The 19057-nt window shown below is 43.4% G+C and overlaps 3 protein-coding genes across 3 annotated transcripts; 1 reads left to right on the forward strand and 2 right to left on the reverse strand.

Moving 5' to 3' along the window:
* Nucleotides 1-1225: 1225 nt before the first annotated feature.
* Nucleotides 1226-3504, reverse strand: iscua (iron-sulfur cluster assembly enzyme a). Its single transcript, XM_088376416.1, has 5 exons — nucleotides 2915-3504; nucleotides 2193-2306; nucleotides 1995-2105; nucleotides 1837-1915; nucleotides 1226-1604 (listed from the first exon to the last, which is right to left on the reverse strand). Exons 1-5 carry the CDS (start codon nucleotides 3005-3007, stop codon nucleotides 1516-1518), a joined length of 486 nt encoding a protein of 161 aa, XP_088232542.1. The 5' UTR covers nucleotides 3008-3504; the 3' UTR covers nucleotides 1226-1515.
* Nucleotides 3120-9838, forward strand: sart3 (spliceosome associated factor 3, U4/U6 recycling protein). Its single transcript, XM_088376414.1, has 19 exons — nucleotides 3120-3384; nucleotides 4243-4369; nucleotides 4453-4557; nucleotides 4637-4821; nucleotides 5010-5115; nucleotides 5371-5495; nucleotides 5591-5746; nucleotides 5901-6039; nucleotides 6123-6230; nucleotides 6328-6405; nucleotides 6485-6543; nucleotides 6692-6801; nucleotides 6876-6988; nucleotides 7065-7141; nucleotides 7228-7390; nucleotides 7627-8081; nucleotides 8248-8400; nucleotides 8485-8669; nucleotides 8748-9838. Exons 1-19 carry the CDS (start codon nucleotides 3187-3189, stop codon nucleotides 8905-8907), a joined length of 2802 nt encoding a protein of 933 aa, XP_088232540.1. The 5' UTR covers nucleotides 3120-3186; the 3' UTR covers nucleotides 8908-9838.
* A 49-nt stretch (nucleotides 9839-9887) lies between these two features.
* ficd (FIC domain protein adenylyltransferase) lies at nucleotides 9888-12159 on the reverse strand. The gene is made up of 2 exons (XM_088376415.1): nucleotides 11580-12159; nucleotides 9888-11184 (listed from the first exon to the last, which is right to left on the reverse strand). Exons 1-2 carry the CDS (start codon nucleotides 11845-11847, stop codon nucleotides 10103-10105), a joined length of 1350 nt encoding a protein of 449 aa, XP_088232541.1. The 5' UTR covers nucleotides 11848-12159; the 3' UTR covers nucleotides 9888-10102.
* Between the last annotated feature and the right edge of the window lie 6898 nt (nucleotides 12160-19057).

Genomic DNA, 19057 nt, shown 5'->3' on the forward strand with positions numbered 1-19057 from the left:
TGATCTTCTGCATCTGTTCACTAGTATGTGGCGCAACATCTTTATGTCCCATTGGCTGTTGCTGTTTTCATCCAGGAGTTCTGGTTCTGTGTGAGCGCTTGGGGCTTAAGTCACTTCCTCGTTTAGTCCCTCTCAACACCGCCATCCTGTCGATGGCGAAAAACCAGCTCTGTAACGTGGACCGTCTACTCCGTCCCTTTACCAACCTGCAGGAGCTCAGCCTCAGTCACAATTTATTGGCCCGCTTCCCCCGAGCCCTCCCTCCCAGCTTGGAAGCGCTTTTTCTACAGCAGAACCGAATCACTTACATCACCTTAGGTGCTTTGACGCAACTGAGGAACCTCACTCGGTTGGATCTGAAAGACAATCGCATTCGTGCCATCCAGCCAGGGGCGCTTCAAAGCCTGAAGAAGTTGCAGATCCTCTTGCTGAAGGGCAACAAATTGACCAGCCTTTCTCTAAACCTGCCGGCTTCTTTAACCCACTTAGACCTCTCTGCTAACTGCATTTTAACCATAGGCCTGCCCTCTCTGTGTGACATTTTGTATATGCACAGCCGGTTATCAAGCAGCAAGTCAAGGAAGACCAGCACAGACCTGGTATGCACTGAGCCAGTCCATCTTGCTTACCATCTGCTTCTAATCCTCTCGATGGCGGCAATCTGTCCTGGTGTCAAGTCAAATGACAAGACACTTCAGCTGAAGGCTTTGACTGTGAATCATTTGTCAACTTGGGTCCAAAGTTCACTGAAGGAGAAATATTTGAATGGCTGGCCAGCACGGCAATTAGCAGAAGACCTCTATGCAGGCCATCCTCCTGAAAATGAAGCCAATGTGGAAATAGTCCCACTGACTTGGATTTTAGAAGAACACTTATTTTTTAACACTTTCACTTACGATGAGTGTTTTTCCTTGAATAAGGGCCAAACCGTGAGCCTGTCCCATTCAACTCCAAGCCCTTATGAAGAAAAAAAGCACATCGACACCACCACCCCCCACCGCTCTCAGATGATTACAACCCATCAGACAGTGTCACGGGCTTCATTTTTCACAAAGAACGACACTACCTCGTCTACCCCCAACTTCCTTCACTCAGTGCTCATTTGGCTGCTAGTGGTTTCCTCCTCATGCTGCTGTTGTGACTAGTGCTAAACATTTCTGCCTCTATGCTTAAATGTATGATGTTATCAAGACATAAAAACGAGCATAAAAGGAACACACCTGAATTATTGTAATATTGATCTTTAATTTCCAGTTTCAAAATCTCCATGACAAACGTGATTAAAATAAAACTACATAGACATCGTTTTTGGTATGTGATTGATGCTAAAGAAATGTTAGTATTGCAGCATCATAAATGCAAATGTTATTGAACAATAGGCTTGTTACATTATTAGCTGAGAAAAGAGAGGGGATGAGTCATAATCTCAAAGGAAGTCCTCGTGACAACATGCTGTACGTAAACGACACATCCCTGAGGTACACCGACCCGTTATGGAAAATTAATAATGAGAAATTAACCGCTGGCTTTGACACCTTGCTCTTCCTTGTTCTGTTTTATTCTGTAGTCTGACAGGGCTGCTCTGATGGCATCTTCTGCAAGCACTGAAAGAAACAAAAGAAGAAAAGAGTGAGCAGGTGTCTGAGGTGATATCTGAAGTCATACCTCTATAAAAAGAGGGTAGTGTCCCTTGACTAATATCTCCCTACCCAGCTCCGCCCAAATATTGGTTAAACCTGCACTGAGGTATGCTTTTTGCTATAAGGTACATAGACATCTGTTATGTTGCATCAATTTCTGCTTTTAAATATCGCTTCATACTGCGTCATTGCTTACTGGAACAATGAAGCTTGACAGGTGGAAGTGAGAGTTCTTTTGCAATGTCTGTGTTCTTGATTCTCAAAGCCTCATCGATCTGCAAGAAAAAGGATGAGAGCGACCTCAATCAATGCAAAAGTTCTCCCCCCGAAATGTTTGATTCTTTGCAGACTCACCGACTTCCCTTTCACCCACTCAGTCGCCAGAGAGCTGGAAGCAATGGCCGATCCGCAACCAAAAGTCTTGAATTTGGCATCCACGATCTTACCATTTTCATCCACTTCAACCTAGAGATAAAATAAATCACTAGATCTGAATCACTAGATCTGCTTGACACACACCAGCAGTTATATATATTTTACCACTTCACTTACTTGGAGTTTCATGACGTCACCGCAGGCTGGTGCTCCGACTAAACCCGTCCCCACATTCTTGGCATTTTTATCCAAAGACCCCACATTTCTTGGGTTTTCATAGTGGTCTACAACCTTCAGAAGTATACAAGAGAGAATCATTACAACGCAACAGGACTGACGTTTGTTTAGCAAAGCGGTTATTCGATATCCATAATATCCACCTTGATATACTCGTGCTCTCTGTCCTAACTTGATGGACAATCACACAAGTGGAATCATTATCTTGTAAAGTATTTTAGTTACTTGTGCTAATTTTGGCCTTCAAGTAAACAATTAAACCTCACTAGTAAACAACTGGGCTGCACTAGTATCACTACTAGGCCTAATAGTAAGCACGTAGGCCACTAGGACCCTTCTAGAGGCATCAAAAGGCCCACTTGTAACATGTAGTTGTTCTGCTAGTATGACAGTTGTCCTGGTGTACAGAAATGTCATACACCGCAATGGGAGACAGTTGGTGGGGAAGTAAAACGATAACAATACACATTCATTCTCCAAGTGCACTGAAATGACTTACTAGTAAGGACAAGGACGAACTAGGACGTTGACTTAATCAGGATATCGATTAAATGCTAGCACTGTTGACCCAATAAGGCAGCACGGACGAGCAAAGAACACGGCAAATGCTAGAGCTTCGTTGCAAAAGTAAGAAAAGGTCTGATAACGATCTATTTGATTACCTTCTTGTGATATGAGCAGGTGATTTGCAGCTCCGGGCACAGCAACCTTGTGTTCAACAACAACGACGAAGACTTTCGTAAGGCCATCGCCATGTTCAAAAACCGACAAGTTCCGGAAATGAACGAGTAAACACGAGTCTTGATGGGTTTATTGATAAACACTGTGTTCGGGGAACGAAGGGTTGGAGCGCCCACTAGCGGCTTGGGTTTGTTATTACAGCACGGACTAGGGGCTGTTTCGGCTTGTTACTAGGCAAGACAGCCTTTCCAACATGGCAGCGACGGGCAAAGCAGAGCCTACGCATTTGCAAGATATGGACGAGGACGACGAGGAGATGGACGATCGGGAAATGGACTCGGAGGGCGACGGCGGGGAGAGCATGGGAGTAGACAATTCTGACGATGAAGAGGACGACACGTCCGAAGACGAGAAAGAAAATGAAGCCGAAATCCAACGGCTAGAAGAGCAGGTAACTCTTAATTTTGTGACGTTAGCCGAGAAGCTAAACGCGAATGAATGAGTGGGAAACAGTCGCCGACAGCTTCACCAGCGAAAGCTCGCTACGCTATTTGTGTTCACACAGGATTAGAATAAACAATTGTCGTCTGAAGTTGTTACAATGGCGACGTTCGTGGCGTGACATGATGCTAGCAGTACACGCGCCGCGCGTTTTGCTTTGTGACGTCACAGCCCCAGGACGTAACAAGTTATCAGAGTGCAAAAAAATGTTTATGAATCTTAAGTTTTGTGTTGCATTTTCGAATTTTTTCTTTTATCTGTTTTATATGTTCCTTCTACAAAAGAAAACTTGAATGCCTGTATCCTAAGCTTCTACTAAATAGTTTGCAAAAAAGTGTGCAAATAAAGTACGAATCTAATGTATGAATGTTATTAAATGCATGTTTCTTCGTATTTAGCTCACTGTCGTAACAGTTGAAATAATCTCCCTCAACAGAAACACAGTAAATAAACAACACACCACATTTATTCAATAAATTTATATATGCATATAAGAAAACCAACTAAACACCAGACTTGGTGATAGCACTCCAGGAAAAACTCCATAGAAGAAACTGAACAAAATCCAGGTCATAAAAGTATTACAAAAACATGATATATATAGCAGTAATTGAGTGTTCCTCATGCCATTGCACACATTTTCTTTGTCAGACTTACTACCATTGTAAACAAAGGACTCCTGTGGATTAGTAAAAACACACGAAAGAAAGATGTCTCACTGTATTATTTGTAACTGCAACTTTTACCATTCGCTTGTCAAAAAGACACCAATCTCGCATGTTGAATAATACCGTTTTGTGTTTTCCAGCTATCAATCAACGCCTTCGACTACAACTGCCATGTTGACCTCATCAAACTACTCAAACATGAGGGTGAACTTCTGCGGCTGCGAAAGGCGAGGCAGAAGATGAGTGAACTTTTTCCTCTCACGGAAGGTTGGTGTATGTAGGTCCAGACGCAGACAAACATGTTGATCTGTTTTGATTTCATAGCTGACCTCTTGCGTGTAACCCCATAGAGATCTGGCTCGACTGGCTCAAGGATGAGATCCGCCTGACTGAAGAAGAACCAAACCGAGAAAAAGTGAACGAGCTTTTTGAGAAGGCTATAAAAGACTACATTTGTGAGTGCATACGGACAAACCTAAAGACTTGACACGTAGCTTTGTTTGCTGAGACTCGGCATCTTATTGTTACACTCAGGCCCAGATATCTGGCTGGAATATGCCCAGTATTCTATCGGCGGCATGGGCTCGCCGGGTGGCATCGAGAGAGTGAGATCCGTTTTTGAGAGAGCCATCACAGCTGTTGGGCTTCACATGACCAAGGGGCAAACGGTGTGGGAGGCCTACAGAGAATTTGAGAATGCCATTCTGGCCACAGTACAGGTCAGTGTCGTCTTCATGAGCAACATTTTTACCAATGTCTGATGTAGCCGTTCCCCAGTCAAGGTTTAAATTGTCTCCCTTGGCCTCACAACAGCGACATTTCTCTGTGTTAATGCCTCTGGATTGGCTCATTTTCCTTGTAGTCATTTTGTTGTGTTGTTCATTTTCTCTATTGTCTTTGCTTTCAGCCTCCTCCTGGCAAGATTCCTAGCCACGATGAGCAAGAGCTGCTGAACAAGCAGCTTCAGCGCATCCATACGCTGTTTCGCCGCCAGCTGACCATTCCATTAATGGGTAAGGATGTTTTCCTCTTGCCCCAGATGGGGTGCTAGAAAATGAGCAACAGTCTGGTCTGTGTGGGCCGGCCTAGCCTGAAGAAATGTACACCAATCATGGTGGCGGGGAAAAACCCAAAGTTGTTGCACAACGATTGTCAGAATAAATCTTGAAGACTGTAAAAACCAATCAACCTTTTTGTCACTTTTTTTTATACACGTTATGATTTTAATAATTGTTTGTTTCATAAATTAAAAATGTTTGGTTCTTTAGACATGGAGGCAACATATGCAGAGTATGAAGAATGGGCTGACCAAGGGGCACCGGAGGAAATCTTGCATCAGTACAAAACTGCTTTGCAGCAGAGGGAGAAGTACAAGCCCTTTGAAGAGTCACTGGTAAGCACCACCAATGAGGAATCAGACTTGATTTTCATGCTGGGTCACATGACTCTGCAAGCTGTCTCTTGATTTATTCGGTTGTCTTCTCGCAGCTAGTAGCGGAGACGCCCAAACTGGCCGAGTACCAGGCCTATATCGACTTTGAAATGAAGCAAGGGGACCCGGCCCGCATCCAGATGACGTTTGAGCGGGCTCTGGTTGAGAATTGCCTGGTACCGGACATGTGGACAAAATACACGATATATCTCGTGAGTACACTGCGGATTACTTTTGTTTCAGTCAAATAGTTTTGTAATATTGTGGAGTTTTATGTTGGTGAACAATTAGCAATTGGCCCTAACAATATTAAATCCAAAGACGATGGCATATCACAGTTGGTTTTGTTTTCTTTGGACTGTCTAGGACCGTCAACTGAAAATCAAAGATCTGGTTCTCTCCACTCATGATCGCGCTGTCCGAAACTGTCCATGGACTATGAGTCTGTGGAAGAGCTACTTGCAAGCTGTCGAGAGGCACGGGGGCACTCATCAAACAGTTCCAGGCAAATACTAATTGGACTAATCTGCACATAGTTTAAGTGTCTGTGTTAAGGAAAACTGAAGGAGATCTTGGTGTTTTCCACAGATTTGTTTGAAAAAGCTCTGAACGCAGGCTTCATTCAAGCTACGGATTATGTGGAGATCTGGCAGGTTTATCTCGACTACCTGAGGAGACGTGTGGATTTCAGCCAAGGTGAGAGCAGCGTTACGCAAAGTCCGCACTTGTCTGTTTGTTTGGAAACATTGGTGCATTGTCCCTCTGCTGGTGGCCTTCCCTGTGTGTGTCGCAGAATCAAGTCAAGAATTGAAGGAGCTACGAGGATCCTTCACTCGCTGTCTGGACTACATGAAACAAGATGTTGAAGAAAGTAGGTGAACTCTCATTCAGAATGTTCTGTTGGAGTTGAAAGTGCTTTTCCACTCTGACTCGTTGTGTCCTGACTTTAGGATTTGGAGAAAGTGGAGACCCTTCCTGTAACATAATGCAGATCTGGGCAAGGATAGAGGCAAGTTGTTGTTACTATGGCAACGGTTTTGAATGGATGGCCCTCCTTTGTATTTGCCCTCGTTTCAGTCTGTATCAAATTTGCCAACAACTATGAGACTCTTTTGTGCATAAGGGCTTTACAAATACTTGACTTGACCTCTTCACAGGCCCGGCATTGTAAAAACATGCAAAAAGCCCGGGAACTGTGGGACAGCATCATGACAAAAGGGAATGCCAAATATGCCAACATGTGGCTGGAATACTACAACCTCGAAAGGTCGGTCATGTGCAAAGTGAGATATCAAACAAACCTGACAGCATGCTGACTTGTATTTCGCTCCTCCTCGCCAGAGCCTATGGAGATTCTGTCCACTGTCGGAAAGCGCTTCACCGAGCGGTCCAGTGCACCTCTGACTACCCGGAACACGTCTGTGAGGTCCTGCTCACCTTTGAGAGGGTGGAAGGTGAGCTCCTACCCCCCACATATGACATGCTGATGCTGGAGTTGGGGAGGTTTTCATGATACATCTATGCACCCAGGCTCTTTGGAGGACTGGGACGTGGCGGTCCAAAAAACCGAGACTCGTCTGAACAGAGTCAATGAGCAACGGGCAAAGGTCTGAAGCAGACATTCGCCTTTGTTTGAGCATGTCTGTCTTTTAGAAGCTTTTTGACTCTCACAAACCTTTGGGCTGTTTGTTAGATGGCAGAGAAAGAAGCCATCCAGGCTTTACAAGAGGAGGAACAACTGGAGCAGAGGCGGAAGGGCAAGGCAGACAAAAGGAATCAGAAGAAAGTTCAGAAAGGGACGGGTCGCTTCGGGGAGAAGAGGAAAGCAGAGCAGGATGAGTGGACTGACCATGCAGGTAAATTGGAGACGTAGTCTAAAAGACCAAACACTCTTGTTGAAATAATTTGAGTTTCCCGCCCCAAAATGACAATGGTATACAACCTGTTCTATTGCCATTTGTTTGCCACCAAACACAGCTTTTTATCAGACATCTGAAGGTTTTAGGCCGTAGCAGATTTATCACTGGGAATTATTGATAGTGGTCTCAACCATTATGTTAAAGCAGACATATTTGGTCCCCTCTGTTTACAGAACAAGCTCCAAAGCGACATAGAGGAAATGGTGAGCAAAGCAAAGAGGAGTATTTACAGAGTCCTGGGCTTCAAACGAGTGAGAAGAAAGCTCCTCCTGGCTACAAAGGTTCAACAAGGCCTGGATTCAACAAAGCCCAGCAGGACGGTGCCCAGAATCAAAGCGACGATAAAATGGAGCTTCGCAACGATGACAACAGCGTATTCATTAGCAACCTGTCATATACCCTGGAAGCACCCGAGGACACACTGAGGACACTCTTTGAGACCTGTGGAACCATCAAACAGATTCGCCTGGTCTCCTCCAACAAGGGGACTTTCAAGGGTTACGGCTACGTGCAGTTTGAAAACGCAGAGTCTGTCTCAGAAGCCCTCAAACTCGACAGACGGGAAGTGGAGGGAAGGCCTATGTTTGTGTCACCATGTGTAGACAAGAACAAGAACCCAGACTTCAAGGTAATTATGAAATGCAGTGAAGCTCTGTTTATTGTGGGAATACATTTCAAGCTGACACGATAGAGACCAGATGATGTGACAAAACAACCACAATTAGATTATTGACTTGAGTAATTATATCATTGTTTCTTGCTGTTTCATACAAGTTACTAATTCACACCCATAGGTCTTCAAATACAATACAAATATGGAAAAACACAAAATCTTCATCTCCGGGCTGCCATTTTCCTGCACCAAGGAGCAACTGGAAGAAATAAGCAAGAGTCACGGCACCGTCAAGGAAGTTCGTCTCGTTACATTCCGTTCAGGAAAGCCCAAGGTGAGACGTGAGGGCCGTGCAAGACGGTGAGCATGAGAATGATGAGGACACAGGCTGACCTTTTGGTATTGTTCGCTTGTGCAGGGTTTAGCATATGTTGAGTTTGCAGATGAAGCTCAGGCATCTCAGGCAGTCTTGAAAATGGACGGCACGGACGTGGAGGGGAACAAAATCTCTGTTGCTATAAGCAACCCTCCTCGGCGAAACTCAAGCAAGCCTGGTGCCAGCCAGCCCGCCACAAATCTGACGCCTCACCAGGCCTACGGCGCGTAAGTAGGCCTCTTCAATCCTCTCAATGAGCACTAACAGCTTTGCCTAATTTTGCCGTTGAACATTTGCCCTCCCAGGAGAGGGAGAGGACGCACACAGGTGTCATTGCTCCCTCGCTCTCTGAATCGCCAAAGTGGGCCATCAAGCAAAGTGGAGAACGGGAGCTCTGAGGATGGTGCTGGAGACGCCAAGCCTTTGTCCAATGCAGACTTTGCTAAGATGCTCCTGAAGAAGTGAAAGGATGCTGGCTGGGTTCACATGGAAAGCAATCATGCCATCCTTTCCAAAATAGTAAGTGTTTGCAACTGACTTTCTGCAAATGTCAGCCTTCTCGTCCTTGTTCCCGCGAGATTGCCTTAACTGCAGAGCTGCTGCCCTACACCAGCCCCAAGACTACTTTGGACCCTTGCCATTTTTACTTTTCCTTCCTGGTTGCGTTTAAATGTTGCTGTCAGATTTTATGAAACAAGTGTAGAATACATGTTTGTAAATATGTTTGAAAAAAATGGTAGACACCATTTTCCCAACTTCAACATTTTCTTATTCGAATCGGACATTGGATCGAACAGTGTTAAGCAATGTGTAGATTAGTGTGTGTACATACAATAAGAAGACATACCTATCAGTTGTCAACAGAATTGTGCAAAATTATTTTTGTTAGACTTTGTGAGTTGAAAGACCATGTTAACCAGTTAAATGATTAAAACTAGTCCAACACTCTTTTGACATGAACTTGAACGTGATCTCTTGAAATTTCAGTTTGACTTAAAACGTCACATTTTAAAAGGCATAATAAATTAACTGGCTGGGGTTGACTTGCTTCAGACCCTCACATTTAATTTCAAAACTATGCACTTTTGCCAGTGTTCATCGGTTATAGTAGCTAAGTCTTAGATCAACTTAAGAAAAAAAAAAAGTACAAATAAGTGAATGACAATTATGATTTGGAATATAAGCTATGTAAAGTGCTCACCACAGTGGCCTACCGTAATATTCAATACAGATTCTGTTTATTATGTAGTGTGTGGCTGTTTTATAGACTGTGAATACAATATTAATTTTTAAGTTCATTGAAATGTTTAATGGCTAGTTTATGGTTGTTAATCCATATATTACCTTTGATTTGAAAGCTGAAAAGTCTCGTTATGAAATAAAGATATCGACCTCACCGGGGCGATATTGTGTTACTTCCAAGTGCATATCAAATTGATTCATACTGAAAGTTAATATCACTTTATTTGCATAAAATAAATATATGATGAAAGTGCTATCACATTCTTCCCAAAAGAACTCTGCATGAGAATGTCAGTTATTGAAGCTATTGAAGTCACAACAGTCGCCTCTTCTCACTCAAACCAATTTTCAGCAGTTTCAAGACATGAGCTGATGTTTGACCTCTTAGGGTGAATGCTAGTGCCCTCCAGTCCCCAAATCAGTTGTGAACTGGGATGGTGTGTTTGCAGTCAGGACAGGCTTGATCCTGCCGGGCTCCCGGGAGTCCCACCGCATGCTCAGTGGTGGAGATCAACAAAGTGTCCAGTGTAATCTCAGTGCATTTGGCAATGAAACGAATGAAAGGACGCACGTCGCCCTCGTTGGCCGTGTCTAGAGCCGCGTAGTACTCTGCCCTTTGTTCTTTGCGAATGGTGATGGGCGGGTATCGCGCTTGCATGAGCACGAGGTTCATCAAGAGCCGCGACGTGCGCCCGTTGCCGTCCACGAACGGGTGCACGTACACCAGTTTGTAGTGAGCAAGAGCGGCGTACTCGACCGGGTGCAGCTGCAAGGCTTCATCTGAGTTGAGCCACTGGACCAGCTCTTGCATGTGCCGCTGCAGGTCCTGCGGGTGCGGCGGGATGTGATGGCCTACAAACACTTGGTTGGTGCGCAGGCGCCCTCCCTCCACAGGGTCCACGTAACCCAGCACTCTTTTGTGGATCTCCAGGATGTCACTAACTCTGATTGTTCCCGTTCTAGACAACAGTGTGGTGTTGATGTACTTCATGGCTGCATCCACGCCAATGGCCTCGTTCTGCTCCTGCAGACTCTTGCCGGGGACAGCGTAGCGCGTCTCGATGATGTGACGGATCTCAGATAAAGTGAGAGTGTTGCCTTCTATGGCCACTGTGTGGTAGATGTGGTGGTAGTAAGTCTCCTCCATCACCCGGCGTAGCGCAGAGTTGCTTTTAGGGATGGACATGAGCCTACGCACCTTACTGTCAATGATGCCAAAGTGACGCTGGTCAATCTCCTCCACCAACGGCAGGGTGCGGTCTCGGCTCACCAGTGCTCTCTTGTTACAAGGTGAGATAGCCAACGCCTTCGTGTACAGGTGGTCTGCTTGCACGACGTCCTTTTCTTCCTCCAAAATAGTCCCGAGCTCAGTCAGGGCGTCTGCAAAGTCTGGATTCAGACTGAGTGCGTGTACCAGCAGCTTGTGAGCTTTCTCCTTCTTGCCATGTTTCCTCATCTCCTGGGCCAGCTGCAGAGCTGCTCGGGCCTCAAAAATCATCTCTAGATCACAACAGGAGGGAGAACTCAGGTCAAGCAAAAAACACACAAGAGGTATAGACACGACATGAAAACACATGTACATTACACTACTTTCAGTGTTGTTTTTGTTTCGTGGTGGGCTAGCTTGACTTGAACCCGATTGAATTGTCAAGACAAGGGGAAGATGAGGGAACAGAAACCCCTGAAGGCTGATATCAAAGCAACTTGGGCTACCACCCCAACTCTGCCAAAGCTTGATCCTGTACATGTCACGCTGCCTTGAAGTTGTATCAACAAAGTATCTATGGACTTTTAAACTCTTAGGTGGCCAATATGTCTGTAGAAGATCACATGAAATATTCAAATTTTGTAAAACAATGGATGGAAAGCAGTACGTTTAGGCATTGTGTATGTACCTTTGCTAGGCTTGGATCTGAGCGGAAGCAGGTCGAGGCCCGTAAGAGGGAGAGTGAGGCCGGTGGTCTGCACAGCTGGGGGCTGCAGTGAGACCCCCCACAGCCGGCATCGAAACTGTGCGATGGCATTCAAGGAACCATTGCACTCCTCTACTCCAACCAAGGGCGTTAGCAGGGCCACCAGAGATCCCAGGAAGACACACAGAAGTGGGCCCCATCCTCCGAGGAGACGGTCGCTAGTGTATCGCCACGCCGTCATAACCGCCATGACAATTCTGATTTGAATCCTCCATTCTCTACACCACGCCACACTTTCTATTTGGACCCCAGCTAGGGAAGCTGAAGCTCGGATGGCTGAGATTGGAAACAAATGGAACACCAGCGACTCGTCAATGAACAAAACACTTTTCCAGTTACTGCATTAAGGAGATTTTTCTGCGGAGCTTTTCAATACGCTGATCGACGAGAAATATCCAAAAAATGGCCAAACTGGTATAACAACTCTTTATAACACCTAAACATACAGTCGGTGTTTTTCTCGTCCGGACCTGTAAACATACAGCGAAATCATTGGCCAGACGCATGTAGAAGGACGACGGTGATTGGTTAAAAACCTGCAATGCAGAGAAGGTTCGTAGTCTTCTCTGATTGGAAGAATAGATACATATTTATGCCCTACATTTGATCTGTCAGGCGTCACTAGTGATGTGCATTCCAGTTCAACAACAAAAATATCAAGTAAACACTCTATATTACAACATCCCGTGGGAACAATATACATCAAACAATACAACTCCACCCCCCCCCCCCCCCCCAAAAAAAAAATTATATACATAATAGTAATAACTGGCTCGGGTAATTCACACATTTCTTTCTATAATACAACACCTACACAGTGTTTAAGCTTTGACCATGATTTTTCCCTAATGAATTGGTTATTAGGTACACCTGAAAATGGCGGTGTACCTAATGGAGTGTCTGAATGACATCACAGGTCAAACAGCCAATCAGGAGGTGGGGGTGAGGGCGGGTGCGGCACTTTTCGCTTTCACTTAAACTTTTTCCCTAATGAAGTGGCCTGTGATTGGGTTCGCCTCATGGACACTTCAAAAGGAACACTACACGAGGTAAAAAAAAAAAAAAAAAAAAAAAAAAGAATAAACAAATAAGAAAGTGTAGCGAACGATTTGGTGAACGATTCTTTTGAACAAATCTTTTGAGTGAACCGATTCTAAAGATTCAGTTCAGTTGAGAACTGCAATGCACATCACTAGTACAAAAGATTGCAGACGGCCAGCGAATGCCAGGTCGAAATAGCCGACTGGTTAGTGACCTGGGCTCTTACTTGGAAGGAACATAGTTCGATCCCAGGTGGCCATGAAAGGAAGCATGGCCCTTTTCTCTTTAATCAGGGGTGTCGACCTCCAATCCTCGAGGGGCTACATTCCGATATGTTTTCAAAGTTACCCTCGTTAAACACACCTACGTGAAAAGATTATGTTCATTTTCATGTTCTGCAGAAGCTAAAACTTTTCACACAGGTGCACTTAACGAGGGAATCTTGGAAAACATGTTGGAATTCGGCCCCGAGGACTAGAGCTTGACACCTTTGACCATGATATTTCCCCAATAATGTGGTCTGTTATTAGGTACACTTAAAAATGGTGGTGTACCTAATGGAGTGTCCGTGTGATTCCCTCGTTAAGTGCAGGTGCGTGAAAACTTTTAGCTCTTTTTGAACGTGAAAGAAGCTAAAACTTTTCACGCAGGTGCGCTTAACGAGGGTCACTTGGAAAACATGTTGGAACGCGGCCCAGAGGACTAGAGCTTGACACCTGTGACCTTTGACCATATTTCCCTAATAAAGTGGCCTGTTATTAGGTACACTTGAAAATGGTGGTGTACCTAATGGAGTGTCCGTGTGATTCCCTCGTTAAGTGCAGGTGCGGGAAAACTTTTAGCTCCTTTTGACCGTGAAAGAAGCTAAAAGTTTTCACGCACCTGCGCTTAACGAGGGTCACTTGGAAAACATGTTGGAACGCGGCCCCGAGGACTAGAGCTTGTCACCTGTGACCTTTGACCATGATGTTTCCCTAATAAAGTGGCCTGTTATTAGGTACACTTGAAAATGGCGGTGTACCTAATGGAGTGTCCGTGTGATTCCCTCGTTAAGTGCAGGTGCGTGAAAACATTTAGCTCTTTTTGAACGTGAAATGAGCTAAAACTTTTCACGCAGGTGCGCTTAACGAGGGTAACTTGGAAAACATATTGGGACGCGGCCCCGAGGACTAGAGCTTGACACCTGTGACCTTTGACCATGATATTTCCCTACTAAAGTGGCCTGTTATTAGGTACACTTGAAAATGGCGGTGTACCTATTGGAGTGTCCGAGTGATGTCATAGATCAAACAGCCAATTAGAAAGTGGGGGTGAGGGCAGTTGTGGCACGCCGCCAACTTGGGGGCAGGGCCACCTAATGTATTTACATTTAAATACTTTCATTTGTTTGCATATGTGTACACATACAAAGCGAGGATCCGATTCCAAAAAGCACTTTTCGATCAAACCTGGGATTGAACCAAGTTCCTTCCGAGCATCAGCCAATGTCACTAACCAGACGGCTATTTCAACGTGGCATCACCTTGGCCGTCTGCACTGTTTTGTACTAGTGATGTGCCATTTTCAGGTTGGCGGCGATGCCAGCCGACACGTTATGCCGACATTGATGTTTTAATTTTGTATTTGTTGGACTGCAGTTGGTCGGTGTTATTATATCGAATGTGTTTATGTTTGAATAAAAGGTTGAAAAAAAAATCTGTTATGCCGACATTTGTTATTTTTGGGGGCGCGGACTCATATAACAACGAAAAACACATCATATAAAGCAGTGAACCAAATGTCTGATTTTTATGTTTTAATTGGCGAATATAAAAACAAGGAATAAAACACCAGACAAGTTTTAACATAAATGTTTATTTTAAAAAAATAATGATAATAAAATATATATATATATATATATATTAAAAGTAAATTTCAAATTGCAGTTTATATATTGGATAACAATATTTAGGCGTTTATATGCATACACGTTATTGAAAAACAACTATAAGTGTTATAAAATCAAGATTACCCAAAGAGAAGCATAATCTCCCCGTTGTTGCATAACGGCGCATCCCTTCATGCAATAAAGTTAGCCGTTAGCTTGGCGAAAACGTGCATAAAAGAAGTGGTGTTTCAGTGAGTGGTTCTTTCTTTCCTTGGCAAATTGTATATCTACATTCTGGCTTACATAGTTCACGCCAGGAGACGCAACACATTGACTGATCCGTTAATGCACGTCCTTGCAGTTCACCCATTAACTCGTTCGCGAACGGGAAAGTCAGGATCCGTTCTCGCGATGAACTGCAAATGCAAATCACTCACTGACTCGTTCACTCATAGATCCGTTTGGTTGGTGAACGGGAAATGCAATTCACGACTCGTTCGTGAACAGGAAGTTACGTCATTTTCTTCTTCGTTTTGTTTCGTGGCGAGGTGGCACCAGCTTCAATGCACATTACCGACACCTACTGGTTGAAGTCATATGAACTAAAAAACGAACGAATCACTTTAGGAAGTGATTCGTTCACTCACGTTCACTGAAAAATATTCGTTTCTTTGAACAAATCGTTCACTCACGAGCCAAAACTAGGCGTCACAAGTCTAATGTAAATTACAAACCGGTTAAGGTTAATGCGCATGATTAAATCAGTCTTCAAATCACTTCAATGGTCAATATTTTTCAACATAATTTTTCGTAAATAATTCCATGACTATACCATCCGTACTGCAGACCTTGATGTTTCGCCATAGTATATCTCGCTCCTAAGTGCAACTTTACTGATAACACAAAGAGGGCAGCAGTGTATAATTTCTCAAACATGCTGTGCAACACTATGAGCAGGAGTCTCCAGACCGTATTCCAATCATACTGAGCAAAGCTATGTGTGTTTGTTTTGTATTTACATTAGGAAAATCTATTGGAACACCATAAAAAAATTGTCACGAAAAGTATGTAAATATTGAAATAATGATGGATCTCGTCAATATTTATACAGAATTCATTTAGTCTCACGTCATTGTCATTGCTTATTCTGTTTAAAGAGTGGCAACAGGTGGCTTAAGGTTTCATCGTATACGCACGCACGGGATGGGACAACGCATAAATCCCACGAGATGAGTACCATGAGAACGAGATGAGATTTTTTTTACAAAATTTCATAAATTTCACACAAAATGATATAGAATTTCAATAAAAAAAATATCAGCTTTTATAATTATTGCCACATTTCCTCGCCCGTATTGAACTCCTAGATCACATTGCTTTGTCATCATGTGATAATATAATAAACAAATTAGTAGAAAATAATATTCATCATCTTACCTGTTGGATAATGTTAAATTTAACTGGTTAGTCAGGCCCCAGCAATAGGTATATTAGCACAATTAAATTTTGTTGAAAAGATATAATTACTGAACAGTACTTGAAATTGTATTTTTTGTTGTTGCAATTAATTAATTAATTAATAACTTGAATTCTCATGTTTTGAGCGATGCTTCCATTTCTATGATAGTCTGGGAGAACTTAATAATTAACGCTGTATTACTTACACAAACACCCAGTATTGATGACAATAGTAACATCGAAGTTGTCACCAATAAATTGTATTATTATTATAAAAGGGCTTATTGATTATTGAGGACAGTGAGTGGATCTATGCAGCTGCTGTGATCCAATTTCAGGATAGTCTGCTAATTCTATTTCAAGCCGTCCTTCATATCCTCTTCACACTTTTATGAGATTTTATGACTTTTATTAAGGGATTTGATACTTTAATATGTGATGTATAAATAAAGATAAATAGCCTTACTTGCATTGGCCTGCAGCTGTAAACCGCCGGTGGTAATGTAGTGTCGATTGATTCCTGGCTGAATGCCAGAGCTGACATATCTTCAGCAGATGGCCATCGTGTGTTATCAGCTCTAAATAGCTGATACTATCACACGCCCAGCTTGACGCTTTGCAGGAGCAAACTGTGGCCCCCAAAGTGCAGGCAACATATGAATGTTGATGCCGTCATCTGTCTCTCAAAGCGGAGAGTCCCGCTGCGTCTCTGCAGAGGTATCACCCTGGAGAATAACCTGTTGGAGTGTGTTTGATCTGCATTATTTTCTTTCGTTATTAATGTGTGCGCTTGCAAAGTTTAAAAGGTAGACTGAAGAATTTGGAGTTATTTATTGGGATTAATATTCCCCTTCTGAAAATTCATCAACACGTGATGATTAGCAGTGATGAGTAAAGGGATTGATTCCAAGTGCTGTTTAGTTGTATACCAGCTCCATACCAAATGGACATGAAAACAAGCAAAACATTTGAAATCCTATCAAAAAGTTAAATAAAACCCGCTGTACAAGTTGGGGCAAATAACTGATCACACATGCACACAGTGAAAATGGAATGTCGGGGGAGTTGATATCTTTCCAGACTTTCCACTAGATGTTGGAGTGAGTCTGTGGGAATTTTTATCCATCCAGATGATGTCTGATGTCAGAGCATACTCATGTTGGATCTGAAAAAGGATTAGGCTGAACATTTCTGTTCTGGTTCATTGCAAAGCAATTGATGGGGTTGAGGTCAAAATTCTGCGCAACCACATATACATTTCTGGACTTGTATTGTGCACCGGGGCACAGTCATGGTGGAACATCAAAAAGCTTTATTGCAATCATAAAACGAAGAGTCGATTAAGACGTGCCTCTGCATATTTTTGTTGTTGTGAAAGCACTATATAAATAATGTATTTTATTGTCTATACTATATCACATGGTATGTATTAAAAATACATATAAAACATTTGATTATGTAGTCTTGTTGCTGCTTTCAGGCAGCACGTTGAACTAATGGTTGGCTTGTCTACTTCACAGTTCTGCGGTTTGGGGCTCGACTCTTGCAGCCGACCTTCTTGTGTGGGTTCTAAATTGTCTACAGTTGTGAATATAAGTGTGAAAGGTTGTTGGTTTAAATGTGCCTTGTGATTACTTGGCCAACCGGTCCAGTGCAGAGTGAAGAATGGAGGCCTCAGCTCACCTGTGACCCGACTGAGCTATATAGACAATCAAACAGAAATATTATTGAAAAAAAAACACATTTATGAAACGTGTGCCAAGAGACACATTTTACGGTTGAACACAATGAAACAGCCGTTGCTGACGTATGAAGCCATCAGCCACATCAAACTCACAAAAAAGGATCTAGGTCTGGTATCCAGGGATTCCATGTAGGCATCTTGCTCCATTTTGATGAAGTGCTGCTCCCTTAGATCACACTGAGATTATGCAGATAAGGTACACCTGCTCCCATACTGGCCAAAAATATCTGCTCCAACCAACTAAATGTAAAAGTTGGCTACAGACATAAAGGCAGCGAGTACTTCGACCAAAAATAGAAGCTTTGCAGGAGATTGTGACGCATGTATTTGCCTTTCCAAAGCCGTGAGTGAGAGTCGGCTGCATCTTTGTGTCTTGGCTCTTGGTACAAGGCGTCCTTCTCGCATGGCAGAGATGCATAAACGCCAATCTGCTGTGGCTCAGGAAGTGTCGCTTTTTTGTCGCCGTTCTAGGGAAGACCGACTTTCATCATGACTTAAGGTTTGTCGCAACAGTTAACCAGTTACTCTCTCTGCTGATGTCCACTTGCCAATTCTTAGACGCTTGATCCTTTGAAAAATAAATTGGCTTCCCCCTCATGGTTTTGTGATCTGTATGATGTGGATTCTACTTACTTCAAAGTGATCCTTTTATGTGTTCGTTCCTGCTGCTGCTTCGTTTCCAAAACAGCAGCGAGGAGGAAATTAATGAAGATAATGAATGTTTCCTTGAAGTGATGTTTAATATAATAAGTGGAGGCTAAAGATAGCAAATTTGCTCAGCTCTTTGGGTTCTGCTATTTGGCTCGGGTCCCGCTGCAGTTCCCGGCCGTGCCGTCATCTCAGGTCTTTTACGTTTAGGAAATGTGGACGAATAGGCCAAAGACAAAGAATAAACGATGGCATGCAAACAACAGCCCTTGGGTCATGTTTTTGACTTGTTAGTTGCCCAGCTGGCACAAACCCTCAGCTGTGGCAACAAATAAAAAGTGGCAGCATTTGAAATCACTGATGAGTGCTAATGCCGTTTTCTTGCCGTGTTGATGCAATTAAACGGCTCATATCACTCAGGGATCATTGTTATCCGAATAGCAAAGCTACAAAGCTACTTTTATCCTTCAATGCTTCCTCCGCTCCACTTGTATCTGCAGCATCAGAGTTGATACATGATGCCGATGCATGCATTGTACACTTTTACTTCATCTTCTCTGTTTTTTTTTTCTTTCTAATAGATGAACAGGCTCCAGGATGAACTTCACACAAGCTGACATGTTAACTTGAAGCCCGCCCCAG

Source organism: Syngnathus floridae, chromosome 5, assembly GCF_059516105.1.
Source record: "Syngnathus floridae isolate MCC-2025c chromosome 5, RoL_Sflo_1.0, whole genome shotgun sequence".
NCBI lineage: Eukaryota > Metazoa > Chordata > Actinopteri > Syngnathiformes > Syngnathidae > Syngnathus > Syngnathus floridae.